At 44.5% G+C, this 27,126-nt stretch overlaps 3 protein-coding genes across 9 annotated transcripts in view; 1 reads left to right on the forward strand and 2 right to left on the reverse strand.

Annotated features, from left to right (window-relative positions):
* Positions 1 to 4,889: 4,889 nt before the first annotated feature.
* RBX1 (ring-box 1) lies at positions 4,890 to 17,748 on the reverse strand. 2 transcript variants are annotated; one of them, XM_036459033.2, is made up of 5 exons: positions 17,591 to 17,747; positions 15,719 to 15,797; positions 10,994 to 11,064; positions 7,805 to 7,890; positions 4,890 to 5,075 (listed from the first exon to the last, which is right to left on the reverse strand). In XM_036459033.2, exons 1-5 carry the CDS (start codon positions 17,666 to 17,668, stop codon positions 5,063 to 5,065), a joined length of 327 nt encoding a protein of 108 aa, XP_036314926.1. In that variant the 5' UTR covers positions 17,669 to 17,747; the 3' UTR covers positions 4,890 to 5,062. The 2 variants fall into 2 exon arrangements, with proteins under 2 accessions (XP_036314926.1, XP_045443408.1); XM_045587452.1 differs by lacking the exon at positions 7,805 to 7,890 and having other exon boundaries at positions 17,591 to 17,748.
* A 3,603-nt stretch (positions 17,749 to 21,351) lies between these two features.
* Positions 21,352 to 22,513, forward strand: LOC118730805 (small ubiquitin-related modifier 1-like). Its single transcript, XM_036459039.2, has one exon. The coding sequence runs from the start codon at positions 21,435 to 21,437 to the stop codon at positions 21,738 to 21,740; it is 306 nt and encodes a 101-aa protein (XP_036314932.1). The 5' UTR covers positions 21,352 to 21,434; the 3' UTR covers positions 21,741 to 22,513.
* Positions 22,514 to 23,866: 1,353 nt separating this feature from the next.
* The window catches only part of XPNPEP3 (X-prolyl aminopeptidase 3), a 34,117-nt gene continuing 30,857 nt past the window's right edge, over positions 23,867 to 27,126 (reverse strand). For 4 of the 6 annotated variants that reach the window (XM_036459036.2, XM_045587455.1, XM_036459035.2 and 1 more), the window contains one exon: positions 23,867 to 23,878. The gene's annotated coding sequence lies outside the window, so the exon portion shown is untranslated. Of the gene's footprint in view, positions 23,879 to 26,435; positions 26,752 to 27,126 lie in introns of those variants that run through there. The other 2 variants (XM_045587454.1, XM_045587453.1) reach the window with 2 other exon arrangements.

Raw genomic sequence — 27,126 nt, forward strand, 5'->3', positions numbered from 1 at the left:
CTTGCTGGTGTTGCTCAGTGATTAAGAGTGTAGACTGAGCCCTGGCCGGCTTAGCTCAGTGGATAGAGCGTCAGCCTTCGGACCAAAGGGTCCCAGGTTCGATTCCAACTGTGGGCACAGGCCTGGGTTACAGGCTCGATCCCCAATGGGGGGCATGCAGGAGGCAACCAATCAATGATTCATTCATCATTGATGTTTCTATCTCTCTCTCCCTCTCCCTTACTCTCTGAAATCAATAAAGAAATATATTAAAAAGAAGGAAAAAAAAAAAGAGTGTAGACTGATGGGTTCAATTCCCAGTCAAGGGCACATACCTGAGTTGCAGGTTCAATACCCTGCCTTGGTCAGTATGGAAGGCAACTGATCAGTGTTTCTCTCATCTCTTCCTGTCCTCCCTCCCTCTATTCTAGGGGTATCGAACTCAATCAGAGAAGGGGCCAAAATCTAAAATCCAGCCTAAATCGCGGGCCGAATGGTTTACTGAACAGTCATAAACTGTCATTGTGATGGAAACGCAGCGGAGTGCAGTGATGACAGTGCGGTGTGGGCCACATTGCAAGGCCTGTCGGGACGGATTTGGCCCGAGGGCCTTGTGTTTGACACATGTGCTCTATTCAATGGGAAAAATACCCTCAGGTGAGGATTAAGAACAACAAAAACAATTAAAAGGTCTTGGAGAGCAGGAGGCAGGGGTGTTGAAGAACTGGGGTCAGAAAACGGGCAGCCACGGGGACCACAGCCAACACCGAGCCATAACACTAGTCTGGGAAGGTGCTGGCTGTTGCTGCTGTTAAACACTGGATTTCATAACCCATTTTCCCACCTGCACTGGGCCACGTGCTGCTGCCCAAGGTCATGATGGATGGCAGGGTGCGTGTCCCCGAGAGGTGGAAGTTAGGTAACCCACCTTGCTGGAGAGCCAAGATCAGCATGTTCAAAGTCTACGATGGGAAATGAACTCTGCTTCCATCAAGGTGGGGGATTTCTCAACCAGTGGAAGGGCATCAGACCAAATTAAAGACTCATTTCAGGTTGTAGCAAGGAAACTGATGGCAGTATGGCCAGACAGGCAACTTCAACCTTCTTTGAGAAAAGTGAGCCCTGGCCAGTGTAGCTGTTGGTTGAGCAGGGTGCTCTGCACCCAAAGCGGTCAGTTCGATTCCCGGTTAGGGCACATGCCCAGGTTTCGGGCTCAATGCCCTGTAGGGGGGCATGCAGAAAGCAGCCAATCCATGTTTCTCACATCTACGTTTCTCTCTTTAAAACCAATAAAGACGTATTAAAAAAAAAAAAAAGTGAAGAGGGTTGAGTCCTATCATTGGCAGTGAGAAGGAAAACATGACACAGGTTTTAGTGAGAGTACAAGAGTGGAATGAATAGAGGTTAATGATTAATTAAATGCAGAGGCAGAGGAGAGTATCTGAAATGCCTGTGGCTTCAGGTATGGGATGAGTGCTAGGACAATAATACGGGGAAATGATCACAGGCCCGTTATTTTTGACACGCTGAGATTGTGTCCGAGATACACAATCAGGGGTAGACAATGGGCACAACTGTGCAGCGGTCTGCTGGCAAATGACGAACAGGCTCTTTAGGGAAGACACTTTGATCCATCCCATTTCTGTGGATGAATACACTTCCAAGCTACCAACTAGAGCTGGGAAGAGAGGCACACAGTTAGCTGTCAGGAGTCCATCTGAGGGTCTGGCACACTGCTGCACTACAGGTGAGGCTGAGGTCTCCCAGACAGAGCAGGCCCAGACCAGAACCTTCAGGGCGACGGAGGAAGAGAGCTCCTCCTGGCACGGCTGTGAGGGGGAAAGCCAGGAGGGATGGGCACCTCACGATCGAGCTCCACAGACTGTTTCCACCATCCATTCATTCTTGCAACAATCTCCTCCCAGACCCGAGATCGGCAAACTGTGGCTCGTGAGCCACATGCGGCTCTTTGGCCCCTTGAGTTTTTAGCCAAGGCCAGCTTAGGAGTACCCTAATTAAGTTAATAACAATGTACCTACCTATATAGTTTGAGTTTTAAAAAGTTGGCTCTCAAAAGAAATTTCAATCGTTGTACTATTGATATTTGGCTCTGTTGACTAATGAGTTTGCCGACCACTGTCCTAGACTGTGAGCTATTTGAGGGCAGAGACTTTGTCTAAGTTAGCTGTGTCCTCTAGGTAGAGCACATACCATGTTTCCCCGAAAATAAGACCTACTTACAGGTTTCCTTCTGAGTGAAATATAAGGCATCCCCTGAAAATAAGGTCCCCCCCTAGGCTAAACATGAGAGATTTGGTCCACTGATTCTGAAAGAAATGGAGTCACAAGAAATTCACCAGGAAATTCAGGAATTGGATTGTTATGATGATGTTCCAAAAGATGATGACATGATTGTCATTGAATAAATGAGTAAATTCTCTTTTTTTTTCTTTCTTTTTTTTTCTTTTTTTTCTTCTTTTTAAATTCTTGATACTGTAGGATTCAGTTTGGTTTGTGTTGACAACTACCGTACTACCGTACCGTATACAGGTAATAAATTTCCTTTATTTTCATTTAACAATAAATGTGTACCGTATTCTTCTTCATGGAAAAATAAGACACCCCCTGAAAATAAGACCTAGCGCATCTTTGGGAGCAAAAATTAATATAAGACACTGTCTTATTTTCAGGGAAACAGGGTAGTAGGCATTCAGCAAATAATTCCACTAATTTCTTTTTTTTTTTTTTCTTTTCATTTTTTGCTAGGGTTAGGGCTAAGGTCAGTGTTAGGGATAGAGTTAGGGTTAGGGTTAGGGCTCTCCACTAATCTCTTGAGGAAGACTTATGTCCACCACTTGCAGAAGGCAACACAAAAGTGACTGAGTATGTGTTTCCAGAATACTCTCTGGCTCGAGGTAAGTCTCCCAGCGAGCGTTTAGGTTGGCACCTCTTGCTTTGCGTTCCCACACCACCTCCGTTCTGGCAACTGTTACCCCACCTTCCAATTGCCAGGTTCTCAAGGCAGCCCCTCTTTTCTACGTGCACCTGCCAATTCGTCCAGTCATGGGCACTGAACCCAGCCGGGGCTTTCCGAACCAGAACTTGGGAGAGTCCCTCTCAAGCGGAGGAGCGGTGGTGTTGGTCTCTGCGGAGGAGCAGCAGTGAGGACACCAGCAGCGATTTCCTGGTTAGACGGTTAGGTCTGCGGTATCCCTGGCCTTTTCTTCTGATCCATTCCATAGCCACACCCTCCAGTAAGTCTCCCTCCACCTAGGCAGGGGCTAAGTTCTTGTACTCAGCACCCAAGTCCTGATAAATACCGAGGAACTCACCAAATATACATCGTATGATGCTGTCATCCGTGCGAAAAGCTAACGTGGTTTTCGCTACTGAAAGCATTCACATAGTTTAAATGACCAGCGTGAAAGGGGTTTCAAAGATGGTATTTCTGTCCCAGGTGGAAGCCCTAAAATAACAGCAACAGAAGTAGCTACCCCCATGTGAGGGCTAGCTCCGTGCCAGGCGTGTGTGGTAGCTACAGTAAGCAGGGAAGCTGGGTTGGATCCAGGTTTATCAAGTTTTTTGTTTGTTTGTTTAATATATTTTATTGTATTCTTACAGAGAGGAAGGGAGGATAATTAGAAACATCGATGAGAGAGAAACATCGACCAACTGCCTCCTGCATAATTTCTACTGGGGATGTGCCCGCAACCAAGGTACAATACATGCCCTTGACCAGAATCGAACCTGGGATGTCTCAGTCCGCAGGCTGAGGCTCTATCCAGAGCCAAACCAGTCAGGACAAGACTTAAAATTCTTTATGACTAAGTTAGAGGCTCTCAAACTTTTTAGTCTCAGAATCCTTTTATGATCTCACAAATTGGAGACTTTAAAGAATTTTTGTTTGTATGGGTTATATCTACAGTTACCATAATGGAAATCAAAATTGAGAAATCTAAGAGATTTATAAAAAACGAAACCCCATCACATTTAACATAATAAATACTTTTATTACAAGTAATTATTTTTAAAACAAAAAAGTTAGATGAGTGGCACTATTTTACATTTTTGCAGATCTCCATATCTGACGTAATAAAGACAGCTGCATCCTATGACTGCTTCTTCATTCCATATGTTGCTTTGACTGAATCATATAAAGAAAAGCTACCCTCATACAGACAGGCAGTTGGAAAAGAAACTCCATGAACCTCCTCAAAGCGTTTCAGGTGCCACCGGAACTCCTCTGGGCCAGCGGTCGCCAATCTTTATGTCCTCACGGACCACCAGTGGTTCTGCTGACCGCCGGCTGGTGCCCGCTGCTCTGGACCACACTGAGCACCACCATAGGAACTAGACTGCTTCTCAGGTAAAGATTCTATACACAGACATTGAATATTATAAGTGGCAAGTCCACCAGGGCCAACGCATTTCAAATTCCCAAAGTGATGTGGTGAAGGAAACTTGAGTTATCTTACTTCATTTTTAAGTGACATCAATTTTCAACTTGGTTTCATGTATTATTCTTTTGCCAGCCAAGATTACCGATTAGATTTTTTAAAGTTTACCTTTCTAAACCAAGAGGAGAAAGCAGTATGTCACACAGAGCTAACATTTGGACAGAGCTTTTAGTTTACGAAGCCTCTTCCTGTGCCCACCTGATGCCAGTGAGTCCTCGGCAGCCACTTACAGAGGAGGAAAGCTGGGAGCAGAGGCGACTTGCCCAAGATTGCCAGCAGTAACCAGGATGTGGACAGAGCCTTGGACCGAGTGATGTGCGCGCAGGACACCTCTGCTCTGGCTCTGGTGAACGAACGTCTCGCTTTCACAAGCTGGCTGTCCGACCGAGAAGAGGGGACTCTATATTTACGTTCTTTTTTTTTTTCCACATACACAAGAGACAGCATCTATTATAGAATCCAACTGGATTTTATTTGACACAGAACACATCAGGACTGCAGGATTAGCTAACTGGAAAGACAAAGCAGAAAACACCCAGTTCTACCTAACTTACAATTAAGTAACGGGAGGGCAAGTCATTAAATGAGTAACAAAACAGTTGAGCTTGATGGAGAATATTCTTTTTCTAGTGCCCATACCTGAAAGACAAAGTAAATTATTTTATTAATTCCGCAGTAGTTTCCTGTTTTGAGACTATACAAGCTGTTTAAACATATGAGCAAATTGGACAAAAACTTTGAAGAGACGGAAGTGTGCTCCCAAACTGAGTCTCCTGCCCCTCCTCTTCTCGTCCTCTGTAATAGCTTGCCTACCCCCTCCCCCACCTTAGTGAAGGTCCCTCCCTGGGACTCAGCCATGCCCACTGGCCTCTCCTCCTAGTTACCAGACAGATGCTGGGCAGCATGAGGGGTTGAGAAGTCAGAACTGGTGGTTATGAAAGGGAATCTGACTGGCTGGCTCGAGTCAGTGGCTCAGAGTTTGAGCCCCTGACCTCCCTTTACCCATGGCAGCCTTTCTGCACCTCGGCTCCAGTCCTCAGGCAAGTCCGGGGTAAGGCAGCTTCGAGAACAGGACCAGGGCAGCCTTCATTTTCAAAACCTACCACAGGGCCATTCAGCTGTGACTGTACTCAGCATCAGGAAGAGGAAGGGAACACACACAAACCCCGCTACGGAATGTGGAAAACTAGGCATGAATTTCAAGCGGTTTCTGATTCCCCTGAAGCCCAGTGTGGCCCTAAGGAGATTATAAAAGTAAACAGGCCGGGAAGTTTCTTCACAGTAAATGGATTTCTTGAGCACAAAACTCTTCATCATTTTACTTCATCTTCGTCCTGGTTCTCTCTGGGCAGTTAGCGTCTGAATAAAATGCTTCATTATTTGGGTGAAAGCCAGGGTACGTGAACTCCAGATCACTGCTTCGATCCTTCTGGAAGGCTAGGTCTGTCAAGGCTCGTTTCTTAAGAAATCCACTTGACTGTTGTCTAAAAGAAAGTTGTGCCCAACTGCACACAGGGCAGAGCTCTCGGTGTGTCAGTGAGCTGGAGAACAGCCAGGAGCTGCCCATCGGAGGAAAGACTGCTGCCATCTGTTCCTAGGGAAGGTTTTCCGAAAGCCACGGCCTGGCCTGATCGGCATGCTCAGTGAGGAGCATGGGCTTGTGAACCAAAGGGTCACAGATCTGAGTCCCGGTCTAGGGCATGTTCCTGGGCTACTGGTTCGCTCCCTGGCCCTGGTGAGGGTGCATCTAGGAGGCAACCAGTTGATGCGTCTCTTTCCTACCTTGCCACCCCCCTCCTTCCAACCCCTCTCAATGGGAAAAACCACCTCAGGTGAGAATTAACAACAAAAGAGAAAACCACTCAGTGGCTAAGTCGCTGGCTGGATACAGTGACAGTGTCAAAACCCACACACGGAATTCTCCCCCCCCCCCCCCCCCCCCCGGGCCTGGGCTCAGCCCTGGCATACATATGGGGCAACACAAACAGTTTTGGTCCAAAACAGAACCCTGAGGCTGCTCCAGGGAAGAGCAAGTCACAGAGGCCTCTGGAGCACTGGGGAAAGTGCTTCTGCCTGGACGTGATTACCGTCCCGGCTCCCCTCAGAACGCAAGCTCCCCCAGAGCAGGGAAGGACCGTCTCCGCCACTGTACACCTCACACTCACTCAGCCGCACTTTGTTAGACAGAGAGCAATGGTATGACTTAGATACTGAGTATTTGGCAGGTTTCTTAAAAATGAACATGCATTTGAGTTCCGAAGCTCTTTACCTATGTAAATAACCCAGTCTGAAAGCAAAATAACTGTACTAATCAGGGATTTCTAAACACGTAACAAACTAAAGAATCTTATTCTTTTGTTTTTAAAAATAATTATATCCTATTAACCAAAAATCATACTGAAATAAAAATCCCCATTCTCATAAAAATGTAAAAAAATGCAACTAAATACTAATTTCCAATTATCAGAGTAGCTAAGACGGAAAATGAGTCTCCCACCCAATCTTTTTAATCTCACTCTGGAGGGAACCACTGGTAAGAGCTTCTTAGCTTTCCTGATCATCTCCGTATTTGAACTTGCGAATACTAGTATAAGCGTGTGTGCATATGCACTGTTTAGAGGAGTGTAAATTAGTACGTATTCTGAGGAAAGGAAAATCTGAAATTATCAAAAGTAAAAATGTACTACTTACTCAGAAATACCTCTTTTAAGAATTACTGTTTCAGATATATACTACTCACATATATACACAAAGGTTCATGTATAAGGATGCTCATCCCTACACATTATTTTTGATAGTGAAAAACTGGAAACCTAAATGTCTATCAACAGGAATTGATTAAATAAATTACAGTACATCTACACAAAAACATACTCTGCAACCATTTGAAAGGAGGTAGTTTGACATGTGTAGATGTGAAAAAATCTCCAAAATGAAAAGAAAAAGGAAGGCAAATTACTATATAAGAAGCTCATATCTATGGTAAAGAAAAAAATTATATATGTATAACCCACCCATATACAACATAACACGTGCATATATGTATAATCAGGAAAGCTAAGAAGCCCTTGCTGATGGTTACCTCCATCACAATGTGATTTTGAAAATACTTAATAGTTTGCAGATCCTATGAAATTCTCTCCTTTCATAGACCCGAGACAGCTGGGAAACTCTAGGCTGCAAACTTGTTATTCTGTGGATTTCCCGTGCAGATGAGTGCCTTAAATAACCAAAAGCTAGTCTCTAAAACAAGGTATTCCCACGGCTCCATGTCTTAAGACTATGCAGCCTTCAGCCTGAGGTGAGACCAAGAACAGCACTGCCCACAGAGCCCAGGTTTGTAACATCGAAACAGCGGAGACACCTACTTTTGGAATTCCCACTCTCTGTTGTCCAGCGGACACACCTGCCGTGTTTTGAGCCAGCGAGAGATGCAGTGGAAGTGAAAAGCATGCTGGAAGAAAAGAGACATTTTATTAAAAATAACGGTGGAGGCTCAACCATCTACTCCCAGCATGTCTCCATGCAGCGGGTGGTTACAGAGGGCGCTGGACAAGAGCAATGGGAGAGGCCAAGGTCACACTCACACACGGACTAGGCACAGGACGTTTCCAACGAGACATGTACTAGAAATGTCATTACTACGCAGGAGGAAGCCATGTAGGAAGAAGTGTATGTTCCAGCAGTGACTCTCCCTTTCTCTTACAGGAAGATACGGCAGCTCCCTAGTCCTACGGGCCCGTAAAGGAAGCTGCTACACCTTGGCCACATGTAGATGCCAAACCTCCCAGTCCTGAGCCCCAGCTGTGCTCCCTCCGTGGAGAAGAACTCCAGGAGAGCCTTCCCAGCCCTGGTGGTGCGCTGCCCTGCCACCCAGCCCGAGCTGAGCGAGTACTTCTCCTCCTTCCCACACCCAGCTCATCTGTTAGAACCTGATTTCCAGATCTGTTCACAAACACAGTGCTATTTCAGGACCCAGTACTCAATACGCCTTTAATGGCAAGGGGTTTTGTCTTATAAGGGAATGATGTATAAAAATTAGGGCAAAAGGAAGTATCATGATGGGCAAACCGCCCATAAGCAGCCGAAAGAGCATCAAAGAAGTTATTTCATGATCAAGACAGGAAATAAAAAGGCAAGAGCACCAAGAATACTGGCAGCTGGCAGGGAGCTAGGCGTTAGCTTTCAGACTGGGGAAAGGACAGCCTGTGTGCCCTGCACCTTAGTGACCTGCAGGTGCCAACCACAGCACGTCTGCTACGGCCATTATCCCTCCCCTGCTCAGACAGTACAGTATTAAGGTACAAGTGGTAAGGGTTCCTTCTCATCTAATGTGTGATGGGGCAGCTGAGGTGGGGACAGGGAAGAAATGCTGACACTCAACCAAACGATGAAAGCTTTTGCAGGCTTGGATTACTAACAGTCTTGAGATCTGGTCAGTTATGTCTCCCATAACATGCATGGAACTTACAAGAAGGTTCACAATATGGATTATTATCTTGTGAACTGTCTTCTGACAAAGACAAAATCAGAATTCCCTAATTAAGAGTGGAATCCATAGCTAGTACGCTATGGATAGTCAACACAGCGACAGCTTCTGGAAGATCCCTTTCCTGTTGACTCTCACACAACCCATTATGGACAAAAAACCCACAAAACTTATAAAAGGCAGAAGCTGAGGCATTTTCCTCAATCACGGGGACAGACTCATCTAAGGTATCCAAGACACCTCCTCCACCTCCCCCGCCCCCGATAGGCACTCTGCAGCATCCAGGGTCTTGTGTGCCCCAATCACCTCAGAAAATGACAGCAACCCTGACCCTGCCTGACCCCAACCTTCTTCCTGTTAATAATCTAGGATACATTATGGAAATGCTGAGCAGTCTCCGAGTACATTGACCCGCCTTCACAGCAGAAGGAAACATATTCCGTCACTGAGCATTACAGCAACTCTAGCAAGCAAGCATGACGGGTATTATCATCTCCATTTTATAGACTGGAAACTGAAACCCAGGCAAGTGACCTATTTCATGGAGCTGGTTTTAGTAAAAGACCCAGAACTAGAGCCCATGACTAGTCCAGAGGTTTCTGCCACGCCGTGCTGGCTCCTCTTTCTGGCAGGCGGAGGAGTCTCACCTTAGCCAAATGTAAGGGAAGCTCCCTCTCCTTTCCTTCTGCCAGAGCAACCTGCTCTTAGTGTGTGCCTGAACGCCAGGGGAGCGAAGAGCCCATGTATTTTATTTCTTTACCCCCATAAGCAACAAACGCTGTCCCCTAGCCAATGCAGGCTCCCAGGACCCTGCCCAGAGGCCATGACAGAACTGAGAGGGGAACCACAGCTGCATGTGAGCCTCCAGCACTGACAGCCGCTATCTCTTCAGCAAACACACTACTCCCAATTGGTACTTACTTAGCAAACACTCATGCTTACTATGTGTCAGGAGGTGTTCTAAGTGCTGTGAATATACATCACTTCATTCTGATTAAACTCTATGCAGTCTACGTTAGCCCTATTTTACCTGAGGGAACCCAGGCTGAGAGATGTCAAATACCTGTCTGAAGTCACTAGTCAGTTAAGTCACAGAATCAGGGAATGGCGGTCTGACTCCAGGCCTCTGAGGTCTGTGCCACGCAGGGGTTGTGGGTCCTCTGGACCTTGGCACAGGAGGTCCAGGCAGAACAATTTTAGCTCATCTGACTGGGACTATACGGCTATATATGAATTTTAACACATGCTAGAAATAACATGTTTGATGTATGTTATGCTTCACAGCTGTCACATCCTGGAAGGCGGTACATTTAGTTCAATGATGCTGCACAAAACGTTTCTCACCTGAGCCATGTTTAAAAAATAACACCCCCCAAAAATCCGAATTTAGTACATTTGCCACACTTCAAGTGCATGCAAACATGCACATACACACAGACACAGACACACACACACTCAATTTATTCATCAAACTTAGTTCCACAGGTCACCCGCCCTTTAAAAAAATCGGTTTAGTCCTAGCCAGCTTGGCTAGGTGGATAGTGTGTCAGCCTGTGGACCAAAGGTCCCAGGTTCGATTCTGGCCAAGGGCACATGCCTGGGCTGCTGGCTCGATCCCCAGTAAGGGGCGTGCAAGAGGCAGCCGATCAATGATTCTTTCTCATCATTGATGTTTTTATGTGCTTTCTCCTTCTCCCTTCCTCTCTGAAATCAATAAAAAAATATATAATTAAAAAAATCTATTTAGAAGGTAAAGATTTCCATTAACAGGACAATATTCCAAAACCTGTGCCATAGGCTCTTGGAAGCAGTTCCCAAAGATTAATCTCCAAAATGTGGGTAACAAGAGTGGGCCCACCTGTATTAAGACAAACTAGTACCTGTACAATAACTAATAATTCTCCTGTAACAGGTGAGCAGCACAAAAGCTTAATCTGTTAAACTATTTGTATAGCTTTTGGGAGAGAGTTGAGCTGGTCATTTTTTTTCTAGTCATTTTCAAGACGGGCAAACAGGAAAGTGCTAATTCATGTGCAGGCCACGCTGACAGGGAAAGACGCTTCCTTACGTTGCAGACTCCCCACGCCACGGTGCACTCCTCGGAAGTGGCGGACGCCTGGTTAGCTTGACACTCTATGCCTGTGGGAACAAGAGCGACAGATCACAAACCGCAGGAGCAACCGCCGTGAGCTCTCTAGCAGCCCTCCCTGCGCAGCTACACAATGCCATGGGGGAGCGGGGGAGTAAAGCTGAACAAAGTCTCCAGTGATAACTAGGCTGTCTTTTCAATGAATGTGAAGAGGAGTGAAGAACAGATAAGGCAGAGACGTGACTTACCAGTGTGCTTTGCAATGCTTTCTACCCTTGCTCAAGAACAGAGTGATGAAAGAAAAGGTACTTTTTAGTTCTGCACATAGTCTGACTTGTCCAAATGAAAGTGAGTCCTCCTAATTTGGAAAATCTCGTAATTCAGGCACCTCCTAACTCTTACTGCTCTGGTAACTGGTATCTTTTCCCTGTTGTTGACAAATGCTTCCTGTAGGCCCTCGGAACACCCAGGCTTCCCCACGGGAAGCTCCGAGGCCTAAAGGAGTCAGGCAGACATATGTGAACTGGGACAGAAGTGATAAAAGGGGTGAAGAGACCTACAGCAAGCTATGCCCGTTCTGCACGAAAATGTCAAATCTTGAGTCTTTAAAACAGTCAACAAAGCAAATCTGTTCTGCCAGGGGGTTAGTGATGCTTATGGCCAGACCAGGGGAACAATCAGCCAAAAGCAGCCAGACAAGCAACACAGAAAGGGTTCCTATCATACTCCTGGCAAAGGCAGAAGCTTATTTCATGTGATATACAAAACTTGGGAATTTTTTTTTTTTAAGAGAAATCCTGACATTTAAAAGCTTATTTCATGTGATATACAAAACTTGGGAATTTTTTTTTTTTTAAGAGAAATCCTGACATTAAAAAATACATTGCTTTTTTACAGTTAGAAACATTGATGAGAGAGAAACATCGATCAATGCCTCCTGCACACCTACTGAGGATGTGCCTGCAACCAAGGCATATGCCCTTGACTGGAATCGAACCTGGGACCTTTCAGTCCACAGGCCGACGCTCTATCCACTGAGCCAAATCAGCGGGGGCAGCTTGGGAATTTTTAAATTTCAATAGAAGCTAAGGAAGAAATGGCTTCATTTTGAAAGTGAACCAATGCCTCACTTTCAAGACACTGATGAAGCTGTGGTTTTAGGAAGAGACTAACTTCTTATGGACAAAGCTGGAACTAGATTACCTGAGGTAGTGGAGAAAAACACCCAACAGACTGTATTTAATCAACTTTGTAAGCCACCAAAAAATGGGGGAATATAAAATAAATACAGGCATGTAGTATCAATTTGGACTCAAAAAAAGGAAATTTTCAGATCAAGAATGCTTTGTAAGAGAGTCCAACTGGGGCCTAGCCATAATTAATCTTATTTATTTAAAGCTATGTATATACATATTCATTTAATGCCAGACCAGAATATATTATAAAATGGTCATTGTAAACCAAGAATCTTATTCTCATCTTTAACAAAATGCCTTTTTCAAGAATCATATTCCAACCCTAACCAGGTTTGCTCAGTGGATAGTGTCAGCCTGTAGACTGAAGGGCCCCAGGTTCAATTCTAGTCAAGGGCACATGCTCAGGTTGCGGGCTCGATCCCCAGTAGGGGACGTGCAGGAGGCAGCCAACCACTGATGTTTCTATCACTCTCTCCGAAAAAAAAAATAATAATAATAAAAATAAAAAAATAAATTATATTCCATTTACTTTTGAAAGGAAGACAAGTCCAGTTGTGGCAATCAGATTTCTCTTTAGTGATTGTATTAAATAAATGCTATGTTTCTTAAGGATATAGACTTGGTCTCAGTCATTGTTTTATTCTGGTGCCTAGCGAAAGGTCCAGGGTATAATTATTTATTGAATGAATAAAAGATACAACTTGAAAATACTACTTTCATAATTTTTTGTTATAGGAGTTCAGTGTTCTACTTTTTCATTTGACATTTAAAATATATGATAAAGCAGGTGTCTAACTGAAGCTACATTGATCCCTTAAGTGGTCAACTCTAATAGAAGACAGAATATCAACGGCCTTGTCTGTCATCATCTTCCCAAGAAGTGCATCTCTTCCATCCAGACAGACACACAACTTAAATACAGAGTAAAAAACTAAAAATAAAAAATCAGGGTTATAAAAAATCATAAACTATTTACAGAAGAGAGCCCCCAAAAGTAAAATTTTCTTGGCTGTAACTCCTTATGAAAATGCATGGCCCAAGAAATTGGCAGGCATGTAATCAAATACCCCACCCAAACACATTGAAAAACGTGCGTGTTTTCCCGTGATGAGTTCCTTCTATCTGTATTAAACATCGTGGCAGCTGATCTGCTTTGACTGCTGTGTGAAAAGGCCAACAGGGTCAAAACTCAAAGAAGTCAAGGGCAGTAAGCTACAATAGCTTTCCAACACAAGTATTTGAGTTGTGCTTTCCACATTGCAATGATCATAAACTATTCCTCAATTCTGTGTTTTTATTATTCAACTAGAAGCCCAGTGTGTGGGATCCCTCAGCCTGGCCTGCGCCCTCTGCAATCTGGGACCCCTTAGGGCAGTGGTTGGCAAACTCATTAGCCAACAGAGCCAAATAGCAACAGGACGACGATTGAAATTTCTGTGGAGAGCCACATTTTTTAAACCTAAACTTCTTCTAGTGCCACTTCTTCAAAATAGACTCACCCAGGCCGTGGTATTTTGTGGAAGAGCCACACGCAAGGGGTCAAAGAGCCGCATGTGGCTCACGAGCCGCGGTTTGCCGACCACTGCCTTAGGGGATGTTGGACTGCCAGTTTTGGCTCCAAGGACTGTAGTAGTGTGCAAAGCCGCTGGTGGCCAGGAGGAGCCCGAACCCAGGCTGGGTCCCGCTGCACCTGCTACCGAGGCTTGGTAAGCTTGCTGAGCGACACTCCTGCTGTGGGAGTGCACTGACCACCAGGGGGCAACTCCTGCATTGAGCGTCTGCCCCTGGTGGTCAGTGCGCATCATAGTGGCCGGTCGGCAGGTAGTTCGGTCGCTTTTATGTATATATATCGATGAGCAAATATTTAGTGAGAACCTATAATGTACTAGACACTATGCTAAATCCCGGGAACAAAGCAGTAAATAACATGGACATGAGAGGGGACCAAGTTAAATTAAATGGTAGCTACAAAGGAAACTATACAATTTCTTAGGAATATTTAACAGAACTGTCATAGCCTGTGTTTGTGTGTGTAAGTATGGTCAGTGAAACATCTTGGAGCAAATTGAAGGTAAGATCTGAAGACCTCATCTTAATAATTCTGCATTACTCAATGAAGTAGCCACTAGATACATGTAGCTATTGAGCATTTGATATTGGCTAGTCTGAATTAAGATTAAACTAAATGTAAGTATAAAATGCACATCAAAGGCTTAGTACAAAAAGAGAATGAAAAGCCCTAGCTGGTTTGGCTCAGTGGATAGAACATCAGCCTATGGACTGAAGGGTCCCAGGTTTGATTCTGGCCAAGGGCACATGCCTGGGTTGCAGGCTCAATCCCCAGTGTGGGGTGTGCAGGAGGCAGCCAATCAATGATTCTCTCTCATCACTGATGTTTCTATCTCTCTCTCTCCCTTCCTCTCTGAAATCAATAAAAATATATTTAAAAAAAAAAAGAGAATGTAAAATATCTTACTTTAAAACACGGAAATCAGATTTGGATATAGTAGGATAAATAAAACAAAAATAACCTGTTTCTTTTACGTTCTTATGTGGGTACTGGTAAAGTTTAGATTACATATGTGGTTGCATTTGTGGCTCACATTTAGATTGGATAATGGTGGGTTAGACCACGGTAGGGGGGAGAAGAGGCAGAGAACATTCCAGGCAAAGAGAACAGTATAAGTAAAGCCTCTAAAAAAGACCACGGATACTTCAAGAATGGAAAGCCAGAGACACACCAGAGTGAGCGGGAGAGTGAGTTACGATGAAGTTGGAGAGGCAGGTGAGTGATTTCAAAAATAACTGCCTATAATTTCAATTCTACAAAGTTGAAATTTCTTTGTCCCATTTCTGATCTCAATAACAAACCATTTTAGTACCTGGATGAAAAAGTAACCTCAGCTTTTCCTGGTGTGCTCAACATTCTGGCCCCTATTTCTAAGTTAGTCCACCAATAGCCATAATCAAATCTGCCATGTGTGGTGGAATATGTGGAGATTTGAACAAAATGTCTTTAGTGTAATTAACTGTTTAGATGTTGGCAGTGATGTCCTCTTAACTGTGATTGGGGCTAAGACTGAAAACCCTTACTTCTTAAGCTTCTTTTATTTATATAGCTTGCCCAGCAGAAACTAGCTCTGATTAAATATCTTAGCTCAATGTTTACTTTCTTCCTTTCTTTCTTTTAAAAAAAATATATATATTTTATTGATTTTTTACAGAGAGAAGGGAGAAAGATAGCTAGAAACATCGATGAGAGAGAAACATCCATCAGCTGCCTCCTGCACACCCCCCACTGGGGATGTGCCCGAAACCAGAACACGTGCCCTTGACCGGAATCGAACCCGTGACCCTTCAGTCCACAGGCTGACGCTCTATCCATTGAGCCAAACTGGTTTCGGCCTGTGCTTTCTATTTCATTGTGAAGAATAAAACTGGTCACATCAGGATAGCCACAATCTCTGTAACCTCCTCAATCTCCTCCCATCCCCCTGCCATTACTTACAAAGATCCATAATGTGGTTCCTGCAGATGGCACAGTTATCAACCACAATGTCCCAGGCCCAGAGGGCTACTGCATTCCACTGCGAAGAGAAAAGGGAATAAAACACTCTCCTTGTGACGCGCGCGCGCGCACACACACGCTGTAGGGTTCCATGCTGCATAGGTTGGGCACACTGATTCAGTCTTACATATGTTCACCATTCTCCAACAGAAATTAATGAGTCACCAATTTAATTTTACCTTTTTTTCTACAGCTTAAAATCATTTCATCATTAAGCAAATCAGGAATAACATCTAAGTAGCCGTTTCAGGTTTAATAAGCACAGAGTTGAATTACAGTTGCGGAAGAGATCAATGTCTGCATAAGTTAATATCTGCTCTTCCAGGTGGCTTTTGGATGCAGGAGTAGGGAGGTGAAAGCTAGGAACAGAATGAACTAAGATGCTGACTGGATCATAAAACGGGTAATCGTGGGATAAGCTGCATAACTAACTACCCGGTGTCAGTACACAGAACAAGGGCATCATTTAAATCCTACAAGATTTACTTCATAATAAACTCTACAATTCACTAGAATTTGACTTCGCTCCCACCATCAAATAACCCGATGTGCTCAACTTTTCACACTCAGACTCTGATATTAAGAAACATTCCCCAGTAAGAGTTTATTTAAATTGGCATTGAAGTAACTCAACCTCCTGGCTTCTGCCATTATAAATCTCCCCAAACTTCCTTTTTTACCCACTAATTGGGGGCCGCTTTCCAAACTGTCATCTCTTTCAATCCAGTCCTCAGTAACTTCTGCAGCACTTTTCACGCGACAGCTTCAACTGGGGAGGAAAAATATCCTGCTTCTCTCTTCTTCTTCAACATGGCTGCTGGCTGTGGCTGAGGCAGGGCCCACAGTGAAACGCCAGGCAGCAGCCGGAGGGGGGAACGCTGCCTGCGTCTGGCCTGATGCGACAGGGATAATGCCGTCCCCGTTTCACAACCTTCACTTCGGACAGATTTACTTTATCTTGGGCAGGACTCGGCACTTTGCTCCCAGTCTCTCAGCAAATCACCACTCTAAGGCATTTCATGCAAAAAGACCCATTCCAGATTTTCCCACTTTTAGTAGGTCGTTCGCAACAAGTACTCAAACCTTTGCTTAAAAGATACAATTTGGGCTCGCATTTTAACGAATTCCAGCAGGCTTTTTTTTTGTTTTTGTTTTTTGGGGGGAAGGGGTTCTGGATGTGTTATGACCGGGCTGGCTTGTAGTTACAAACCAACACGCCTCCCCAAAGCAAGAGTTACGCTCAAGACACTTCCTCGGCGGGGCTCGGGGCAGAGAAGGAGCTAAGGGTATTGGACGCCTCGATTAGGCGAGGCCGGGTATGGGTCCCTCAGGGTGAGGGGGACCCCGACTTTCGGGAAGGGGCGGGGCCATCGGCCCGGCTCCTCGGAGGCCTCCAATGCGGTAGTACTTCAGGTTCCCGGCCTTCGCTGCGCGGCCCCATCCTCCACCCTCCGCACCGCTCCGACTCCCCCTACACCCCCCCGCCCTCCCCCAACACCACCGCAGCCACCGCCACTCCAGTGACAGCTCAGACGCTTGGCTCCCTCAGCCTCCTCACAACCCCGCACATCTCAACAAGCGCCTTCGTGATTGGCCGCTCAGCCTCTAAGCGAAACCAATACTGACAGCGGCAGTGGGCCACAGCCACGCCGATCAACCCTAAAACCCGCCCCCCAGCTTCCTTTCGTGGTACCCGGTCCTAGGAACGCCCCGAAATGAAGCCCTTTCCCCCGCGCCTCGGTCATCCTAGGGCCTGCCAGCCATCTCCGCTCCTCTCTAGCTCCCCTGAGGAAGGCGCTGGCGAGACCCAACCTTTTTCACTTCAAAGCGCTTCTTCCCCGCGCCGCTGTTGGTGCCGCTCGGGGTGTCCACATCCATCGCTGCCGCCATTTTGGAAACACACGGTCTGCCGTCTAGCCACTGCGCCTGCGCAGCAGTGCACTGGCTCCTCCCCCCCGCCCCGGCTCCTCCCCCCGCCCCGGCTCCTCCTCTACACCCAGTCAGGGGTGTGTGGGCGGGGCGTGTGGCCACGCCCCTTAAAGGCGCTGGCGGAGGTTTTTCCCCCCCCCCCCCGTCCTGCGTCGGTCGGGGAGGAGCCGGTGGCCCGGCGGCTGGGGCGAGGCCGGGCGGGGCCGGGCGGACGTGAGCGAGCGGGGAGGGAGCGCTCGGAAGGACTCGCTCTCGTCGCCCTCCCGCGGGGAGGCCCGGCCGCACTGCTGCAGCTGGGGCGGCGGCTGTTTCCTCCGCCCGGACCGCGACCTGCGGGCCCCGGCCCCGCCCCGCCTCCCCGGCCACCCCGCGGCTCGCGTGCCGGCGGGTGTCCTCCTCCTTCCGCCGGGAGAGGGGTGCGGTGGGCGGCCTCCCTCTTCTACTGCCGAAACCCGCGTCCACACACGGGCCGTTCGCAGATCGTGACCGCCTCCCGAGCCAGGCCCGACATGCCGCCTCCCGTGGAGGCCTGAGGCCGGGGCAGCCAAGGCAGCCGGGGCCCTGAGTCCAATTGGGGAAACGCTCCGGAAGCTCAGATCGTCTCACGGAGCAGGCATCTTGCAGCTCCGCCTTCACCTGCCCCCCTGAAATAACGAGGAAGGAGACGCTACGCCCCAGAATGGCCTTTGGTTAAAGGAACACGAATTGACGCACTTGAGCACACGTTTCCTGGTTATCTGTGGGGTTCTTTCTCCCTAAATTCGATCCTCTTTTCGCTTCTCTAGCCATAGCCACATCGCTAGTCTTGAATTTGTGTGACTCTGTTAGCTATTTATTCTTACCGGACATCCCTTCCCAGCCCAGAACCTGTCCTTTATGTCACCCTCAGACCTGTTATCTCTCACCTTGCAGAGGTATAACTCAAATCACAATTAAATTTTATATTGGCTTTATTAGAAATTTCCTATTTTCTCTTGAAAGGAAACCGGAGAGCAATGGAGTGTATGTTGACTCCATTGCTAAACCAGAATAACTGCAATTTGTTTCCGGTCTTAGTCATAAACAGGTACAACGAATCCGTGAAAACATCTCGGCTTTAGCCAGACTCGGAAGGGAAAGGAGCCCTACAAAGTTTTTCTTAGTTCAAGTTTTGCTAATGATTCCATGTTAAGGTTTCTGTCATCTATTGTGTCCTTGCAGGCCCCTATATGAAGTCTAGGAAGCTTTAGTAAATTAAAATATTGAAGGCATATTTATCCTTCATTCACCGAGTTCATTGAGTATGATCCAGGTCCTGATACAGAGAGGAGAGACAGTGATGAAGATGTCAAACTCCTAGTAAGGAAATGACATGTCAATGAAGAGAGACAGAAGATAATCTCTGGCATCCCCAAGGGCTATGAAGAAGACACAAGATCGTGCGGTTGAGGGGAGATGAAGCAATATTAAATTGGGTGATTAGGTCTTTGTGTGGAGCAACATTTAGGCATCATAGGGGTAGGGGAGTTCATTCTCAGTCAGAGAATAAAAGTACCAGCTCCTCAGCTGACCTATAGTATCCTATACCATCCTGGTTGCAAACTGGATTCCTGGCCCTGATCAGGGCGTGGGGGAGGCAGTCAGTCGCTGTATCTCTCTCACATTGATGTTTATCTCTCTGTCTCTCCCCCTCCCTTACATTCTCTCCAAAAATCAATGGAAAAATATCCTCAGCTGAAGATTAACAACAACAAAAAGAATTGTTTGCCATGATTAAAGGGGATTTCTTCCAGGGATGTACATTTCAATATTTTATTTTTTAACAGGTTCAAGAAGAAAAATCACATGATCATACAATCGGTACAGAAAAAACATTTGGCAAAATTCAACAACCATTCATTATAAAAACTCAGAAAAGTAGGAATAGAGAACTTCCTGAACTTGATAAAGAGCACCTACAAAAACAAAAACAAAAACAAAAAACACCTGCAGCTAACATACTTAATGGTGAAATACTTACTGAATGCTTTCCTCCTCAAATTGGAAACAAGGTAAGGATGGTCTCTCTTACCACTCTTACTTATTGTAACACTGGAACTTGTAGCCAGTGCATTCAGAAAGCAGAAGGCATACAGATTGGAAACAAAGATATAAAACTGTCCCATTTCTAGATGATACGCAGTTTATGTGGAAAATCTAAGGAATCTTAAAAAAAAATAAACCCTCTTAGAACTAATAGGTATGATCAACAAGCTCATAGGATACAAAGTAAACATACAAAAATTGCATTTGAATATACAAGCTATAAACGTGGACATAATAGAAATTAAAAATAATATAATCATAAAATTAAATATGTACAAACCTAACAAAGCATGTATAGAAACTGCTACACTTAAAATTAACAACACTGAAAATTATTTTTAACACTTAATAAGTAGACATACCATGTTCATGGATGAAAAGATTCAGCATAGTAAAAAGTTCAGCTTTCACCAAATTAGTATACAGTTTTAACACAATTCCTCTCAAAATCCCAGGAAGTTTTTTTTATTATAGTTATAGGTAAAATTATTCTGAAATTTATATAGAAAGGCAAAAGCTCTACAATAGCTAAAATAATTTTGAAAAGGAAGAATCACTAATTTTGAAAATCAAGAATCTTTACCTGCTTATAAGACTTACTTTGCAGCTATAGTAATCAAGACTGTGTGCTATAGGTAGAGGAACAGACATATATGTCAATGGGACAGAACAGAAAACTCAGGAGAAGGTCCACCCAAATATGCTCAATTAAATGTTAACAACTGCGCAAAAGCAAGTCTGTGGAGGAAAGATTGCATTTTCAACAAAAGTTGCTGGGGCAATTAAGACATCCACGGACAAAGAACACAACACAAGGCTGTAGACCTACTCTCACACCTTATACAGAAACTAGCTCCTCATGTATCATGAACTTAAATATAAAACATAGTACTATAAAACTCTTGGAATAAAACAGTAGGAAATTTGCAGGATTTAGGGCTAGGGTTCTTGAGACTTGGCACCAAAAAACATGATCCCTTAAACTTTAAGGCTTAAAGGAACAATTGCTAAGTTGGACTTCATCAAAATTTAAAACTTTTGCTTTGTGACTCTGGTAATAGGATGGAAAGACAAGCTACAGACAGAGTGAGAGGAAGTTTTTGCAAGGCATATATGTGATGAAGCACTAATATCTAGAATATAGAACTCTTAACAGTCAACAGTCAATAATCAAATGATCTAGTTAGGAAATGGGCAAAAGACAAAGAGCTATTCAATATTTCATCAGAGGATATACAAATGGCAAATAAACACAGAAAGAGATGTTCAACATAAATGGCCATGACAGAAACTCAAATTAAAGCCACAATTAGATGTCAGTCCACACCTATTAGAATGGCTAAAGTACAAAACAAAACCAGACACTGTGACAACGCCACCGTTGTCAAGAATGCAGAGAAACTGGATCCCTCGTCCATTGCAGGTGGAATGCAAAATGGAACAGCCACCCTGGAAAACAAGTTGGCAATATATTTGAAAGGTAAACATGCAACTACCGTACAACTCAGCAATTGCAGTCCTGGGCATTTATCCCAAAGAATAAAAACTTCTGTTCACATAAAAATCCATACACAGAGGAGGGACGGGTTTGTAAACCCCGGAGCGAGGTCCTGCCTACCCCAGGCCGCTGCGGTGCGGAGACCCCGGGCGAAGCGCCGTCACCATGTCTGACCAGGAGGCAAAACCTTCAACTGAGGGCTTGGGGGATAAGAAGGAAGGAGAATACATTAAACTCAAAGTCATTGGACAGGATAGCAGTGAGATTCACTTCAAAGTGAAAATGACAACACATCTCAAGAAACTCAAAGAATCATACTGTCAAAGACAGGGAGTTCCAATGAATTCACCCAGGTTTCTCTTTGAAGGTCAGAGAATTGCTGATAATCACACTCCAAAAGAACTGGGAATGGAGGAAGAAGATGTGATTGAAGTTTATCAGGAACAAACAGGGGGTCATTCAACAGTTTAGATATTCTTTTTAATTTCTTTTCTTTTCCCTCAATCCTTTTTTATTTTTAAAAATAGTTCTTTTGTAATGTGGTGTTAAAACGGAATTGAAAACTGATACCCCCATCTCTTTAAAACATCTGGTAATTTGAATTCTAGTGCCCATTATTCATTATTGTTTGTTTTCATTGTGCTGATTTTTGGTGATCAAATGTCAGCCTCCTTCATATTGCCCTCTCCTTTTGAAATATTACGTGTGTGCACAGGGAGGCCACCTTTTCCAGGACTGCATTTTCAGGCTTGTGATATAAATAGAGTCGACCAATGCAAGTGTTCATAATGACTTCTAATTGGCCCTGAAGTTCTAGCATGTGATTGCTTCACTCCTGGACTATGACTTTCAGTGGGAGGTGGAAGTTTTTCAGAGAACTCAACTGTGGAAAAATGACCTTTTCTCAGCTTGAAGCTACTTTTAAAATCTGAAGGTCTGGACCAAAAGAAGAGGAATATCAGGTTGGAGTCAAGATGACCAATGAGGTGAGAGTAAAGACTAACTCCAAAGATGGCTTCACTGAAGAGAGAGCATTTTAAGAATAAAGAAAAATCTTGTCAGAAGATCCCAGAACAGTTTTAATTTTCATTAGCAGTTAATAGAGTTATTCATGCAGAAGTGTGTGCAACAGAACACTGCTCTTTTTTATTTTATTTGTACTTTTTGGCCTGGGATTTGGGTTTTAAATGGACATTATCTGTACCAGCTTCATTAAAATAAACAAAATGTTTGTAAAAATCTTACTAATGTTCCATTTTATTTTTATTGTATAGAAAGAAAAAAATGGCTGAAACAAGATTTTCTTGCATAATACTGGAAATTATTGTTTGTATATGGAACAAATAAATTTTTTTTTCAGTACTGTACAGTGATGATTGTGACTTTGAAGCACTGAAAGTTACTGAAGTGCCTTCTGAATTAAGGATTTAATTAAGGCCACAATACCTTCTTAAATGCTCAGTGTTCTGTGTGTGTTTTTAAAACTTGATATTTCTGTATGGTGCATATATATGACACTTATCCAGTCATGTTGAATAAATGGGCACATAAAAAAAAAAAATCCATACACAGATGTCAGCAGCTTTATCTCTAATAGCCCCAAACTGGAAACATCCAGAAGTCCTCCAATGGGGGTATGGTTAAACTGTGGTACATCTATAACACTTGGCTGTAAAAGGGAATGAACTATTGTTACAGGCAACTGATGATTCTCCAGAGAATTATGCTGAGTGAAAAAAAAAAAGCGCCAATCCCACAAGGTTACATACTGTATAAGTCTATTTACATAACATTCTTGAAATGACAAAATTATATAAATGGAGGACAGATGAGTGCTTGCCAGGAGTAGGGTAAGAAGTGGGAGGGAAGTGGGTGTGGCTCTAAAAGGGATCCCTGTGGTGATGGCAGCATTGTATCTTGACCATATCTCTGTCAATCCCCTGGCTGTGAGATTGCATTATAGTTTTGCAAGATGTTAGCATTGGAGAAAACTGAGTACAGCACACACAGGATCTCATATGTAGAATGTACTAATTATCTCAAAATAATAAACTTTTTTTAAAAAGTATATTTTATTGATTTTTTACAGAGAGGAAGGGAGAGAGATAGAGATCTAGAAACGTCAATGAGAGAGAAACATTGACCAGCTGCCTCTTGCACACCCCCTACTGGGGATGTGCCCGCAACCAATGTACATGTCCCTGACCAGAATCGAACCTGGGACCTTTCAGTCCACAGACCGATGCTCTACCACTGAGCCAAACTGGTTTCGGCTCAAAATAATAAACTTAATTAAAAGCAAATGGAGGCACCATGTTAAGCTACAAACTGCCCTGAATAAGGTATAATCTCTGCTTTAGAGGAGCTCACCGTCTATTTCATGAGGAGCTGGGCACACACACACAATGTTTCCAGTTTGGGACTTTCTATCATTCTCCACCCTTGTTTTTGGTAGAAAACTTCCTCCTGTTCCCCTGTTTGTCCCTCACCACCCATTGGATGTGATCAGGATCAGCTGCGTTAAGTTGCAGGGCCCCAAGCAAAATGAAAATGCAAGGGTCCTTGTTCAAAAATTATTAAGAATTTTGAGAGGGCAACAGCAGAGCATTCTGAGCTCAGAGACCTGTGTGACTTCACGGTCACACTCTTGAGATGCTGGCCCCACTTGTGATTCTGGTAGAGTTGCCAATCACCCTCCCACCTCCCTTGGCAGGAGATGGTCCCAAATTATCCAAGGGTGGCCATTCGTATCTCATTACCCTGGTTACTTCTACTGGAATCCTTTCAGGGAAGTCATATCTAATGAAGCTGGGAAAGAAGGAACTTTCCCCTCTCTGGGATGAGTTGATTATTGAACAGACTAGAGGCCCAGTGCACAAAATTCATGCACTTTGGGGGACACACACACACACACACACACACACTCTCAGCCAGGCTCATGCCCTCTTCCAGCCCAGGATCCCTTTGGGGAGGTCCAACGGACATCTTCAGCCCTGCCATGGAGGTGGGGGAGGCTACTGTCACTGCAGCTGCACTCACAAGCCGTGAGCCAGGCTTCTGGCTGAGCAGTGCTTTCCCCCTCCCGCCCCCTCTGTGGGAATGCACTGACTACCTGGGGGCAGCTCCTGCTTTGAGCGTCTGCTCCCTAGTGGTCAGTGTGCATCACAGCAACCAGTCATTCCACAGTTCGGTCGGTTTGCATATTAGCCTTTTATTATATAGAATGGTCTTTGGTTGACCGACCCATGATCAGAGCCAGGGAAGGACACAGGAAGCTGGTCTGCAGGTGAGGGACCGCGGGAGGGCTCCAGGGCATGTCCGGCCCATCTTGCTCAGTCCTAATTGTCTGGACCCCAGCAGCAAGCTAACCTACTGGTCGGAGCATCTGCCCCTTGGTGGTCAGTGCAAGTCATAGCAAACGGTTGAGTGGCCTTAGCGTATCATTTGCATATTATGCTTTGATTGAACAGATGACCAGATCACAGACACTTAGCACATTAGGCTTTTATTATATAGGATGTTTATTGGGTACCCACCATGTGCCAGGCCCGGTCCTGCAAGTAGGAGTTACAATGGTGAACAAAATGTGTACAGATAGTCGTAGGCTCTCCTCATGTAGTTTATGTCCTACAGATAAAGGCAGACAACAGTATTGACGATAGATTGGGTTAAATGCAAAATCAAAGAAAAAGTGGAGATGCTATGAGCCAGATACATGATTCTTTTAAAAAATATATATATTTTATTGATTTTGTACAGAAAGGAAGGGAGAGAGATAGAGAGCTAGAAACATCGATGAGAGAGAGTCATCGATCAGCTGCCTCTTGCACAACCCCCACTGGGGATGTGCCTGCAACCAAGGTACCTGCCCTTGACCGGAATTGAACCCGGGACCCTTCAGTCAGCAGGCAGACGCTCTATCCACTGAGCCAAACTGGTTTCGGCAGATACATATGATTCTTATTCTATAAGCAAGGAACATATAGGTAAGAGAAAGTTAAGAAAATTATCTTAATGTGAGAGAGCTGGTACATGGCCAAGGGGGGATTCTAACCCAGGTGTGTCTGACACCAGCTGCGCCATGGCAGGCAGGATCACTGAAAATTGGAGTGCTCACTTGCAGAAGTTGGGAAATAGTAGAGTGCAGTAGGGCTGTTCAGGGCTCATGTGCCGAGTTGTAGCTCAATTTAAATTCTGGCTTGGACAAATTACTTGAACTTTTGAAAGTATTGCTCTTCTCATTTATAAAACAAGGTGTGAGCCCGGCCTGCATGACTCAGTGGTTGAGCATCAACCTATGAACCAGGTGGTCATGGTTCGATTCCCAGTCAGGGCACATGCCTGATCAATGGTTCTCTTATCATTGATATTTCTCTCTCTCTCTCCATTCCTCTCTGAAATCAATAAAAATAAGTTTAAAAATAAATAAATGATAAAAATTGTTGCTGCAGAGATTAAATGAGATAATGCACTCTGATGACTTAATGAGAATTCAGTGAGTGTTAGGTTTACAAATCAGTTTCAAATTCAAGAAGCTGAATTCCTTCCAGATCTAATCACGATATGACGTTGGGTGAGTTGCATGCTCAGGGAGCCTATTTTCCTCACATGTACAATGAGGTTAGTGACGTGGCTCACAGACTCAACATAAGCGAAGGTGAGACAATAATGAAAATGAAAGTGCTATAATGTGTGGGCAATTTCATTATAAAACTCAAGGGGTGTCTTCTCTGACCAATGAGCTCAACTCCCTTCACAAATGCAGCCCATGCTTCCTCCTTCGTGTCATCCCTGTAACTGTTATGACATCGTATCCTCAGTTTTGTAATTATTTTTTAAAAATATATTTTTATTGATTTCAGAGAGATAGAGAGAGGGAGAAAGAGAGAAAAATCAAGGATGAATCATTGATCGGCTGTCTCCTGCATGCCCCACTCTGGGAATGGAGCCCACAACCCAGGCATGTGCCCTGACTGGGAATCAAACTGTGACCTCCTGGTTCATAGGTTGATGCTCAACCACTGAGCCATACCGGCCGGGCGCTATCATGATTTTGTGACAGCAGTTAATGAACACTCTGTAAAATAAAATACTTTGTAAATAAAAATATCCTCAAAGTTGAAGCAGTAAACTCTAGATTTGAAAGTAACACACATGTGCCATACAGTTTTATGATTTATTTTTTAAATGGCAATAACAAATACTTTCCCCTTGATGGGGAATGCGATAACTATTTTCAATGTAAAGGGCCTTAAAAGTAACAGCGTTTTATCCAAGTTGAATTTATATAATTGCACAAAAGTCATACAAAGCATTAAGAAATGCTCACAGACTACAGTTCTCTTAGATCTTCATGAGCACACCCCAAGAGGCCTTGAGTTATGGGGACCCCTGATCCAAACATCCCCCAAGCTCCTCTGTGACAGAGGCCGAGGTCAGAAGAGCAGCCAGAACCCAGCAGCTTTGTGACAATGGAATTCTGCTGTAATGATAGAGTTTCATGAGGTATTCACTTCCTCATTTTATTAAGGGCATAAAACACTTTACCTTGAAGTATATTTGCCCAGACTTAAAACTTAACCCTAACAACTTAAATTTAAAAAATTAACCAAACCATAAAACCTCGTCCATGCACAATCCTGGGCCAATACATACACACACAGTCACATTGTCATTCAGTTTCCAACACACACACACGTCACACTGTCATCTATTATATGCCAGTGGGGGGGTTGGCAGAGGGTCTTACTCCGATGGCTTTATTGGTAGCAATTGTTGGAAACTGTGTTACAAAGGACTGAGGTCATACATGGGCCGAGGGGACAGTCACTCTGCTTGTGACCTCTGGCATGGGTAC

Source organism: Pipistrellus kuhlii, unplaced genomic scaffold (assembly GCF_014108245.1).
Source record: "Pipistrellus kuhlii isolate mPipKuh1 unplaced genomic scaffold, mPipKuh1.p scaffold_m20_p_3, whole genome shotgun sequence".
Lineage (NCBI taxonomy): Eukaryota > Metazoa > Chordata > Mammalia > Chiroptera > Vespertilionidae > Pipistrellus > Pipistrellus kuhlii.

Coding starts and splice junctions, on each gene's coding strand:
- RBX1 (XM_036459033.2), bottom strand. CDS start 17,668: ATGGCGGCAGCGATGGATGTGGACACCCCGAGCGGCACCAACAGCGGC. Junction 11,065..15,718: donor GAACCACATTATGGATCTTT/GTAAGTAATGGC, acceptor TTGTTCCCACAG/GCATAGAGTGTCAAGCTAAC. Junction 7,891..10,993: donor TGGCGTGGGGAGTCTGCAAC/GTAAGGAAGCGT, acceptor CTTTTCTTCCAG/CATGCTTTTCACTTCCACTG.
- LOC118730805 (XM_036459039.2), top strand. CDS start 21,435: ATGTCTGACCAGGAGGCAAAACCTTCAACTGAGGGCTTGGGGGATAAG.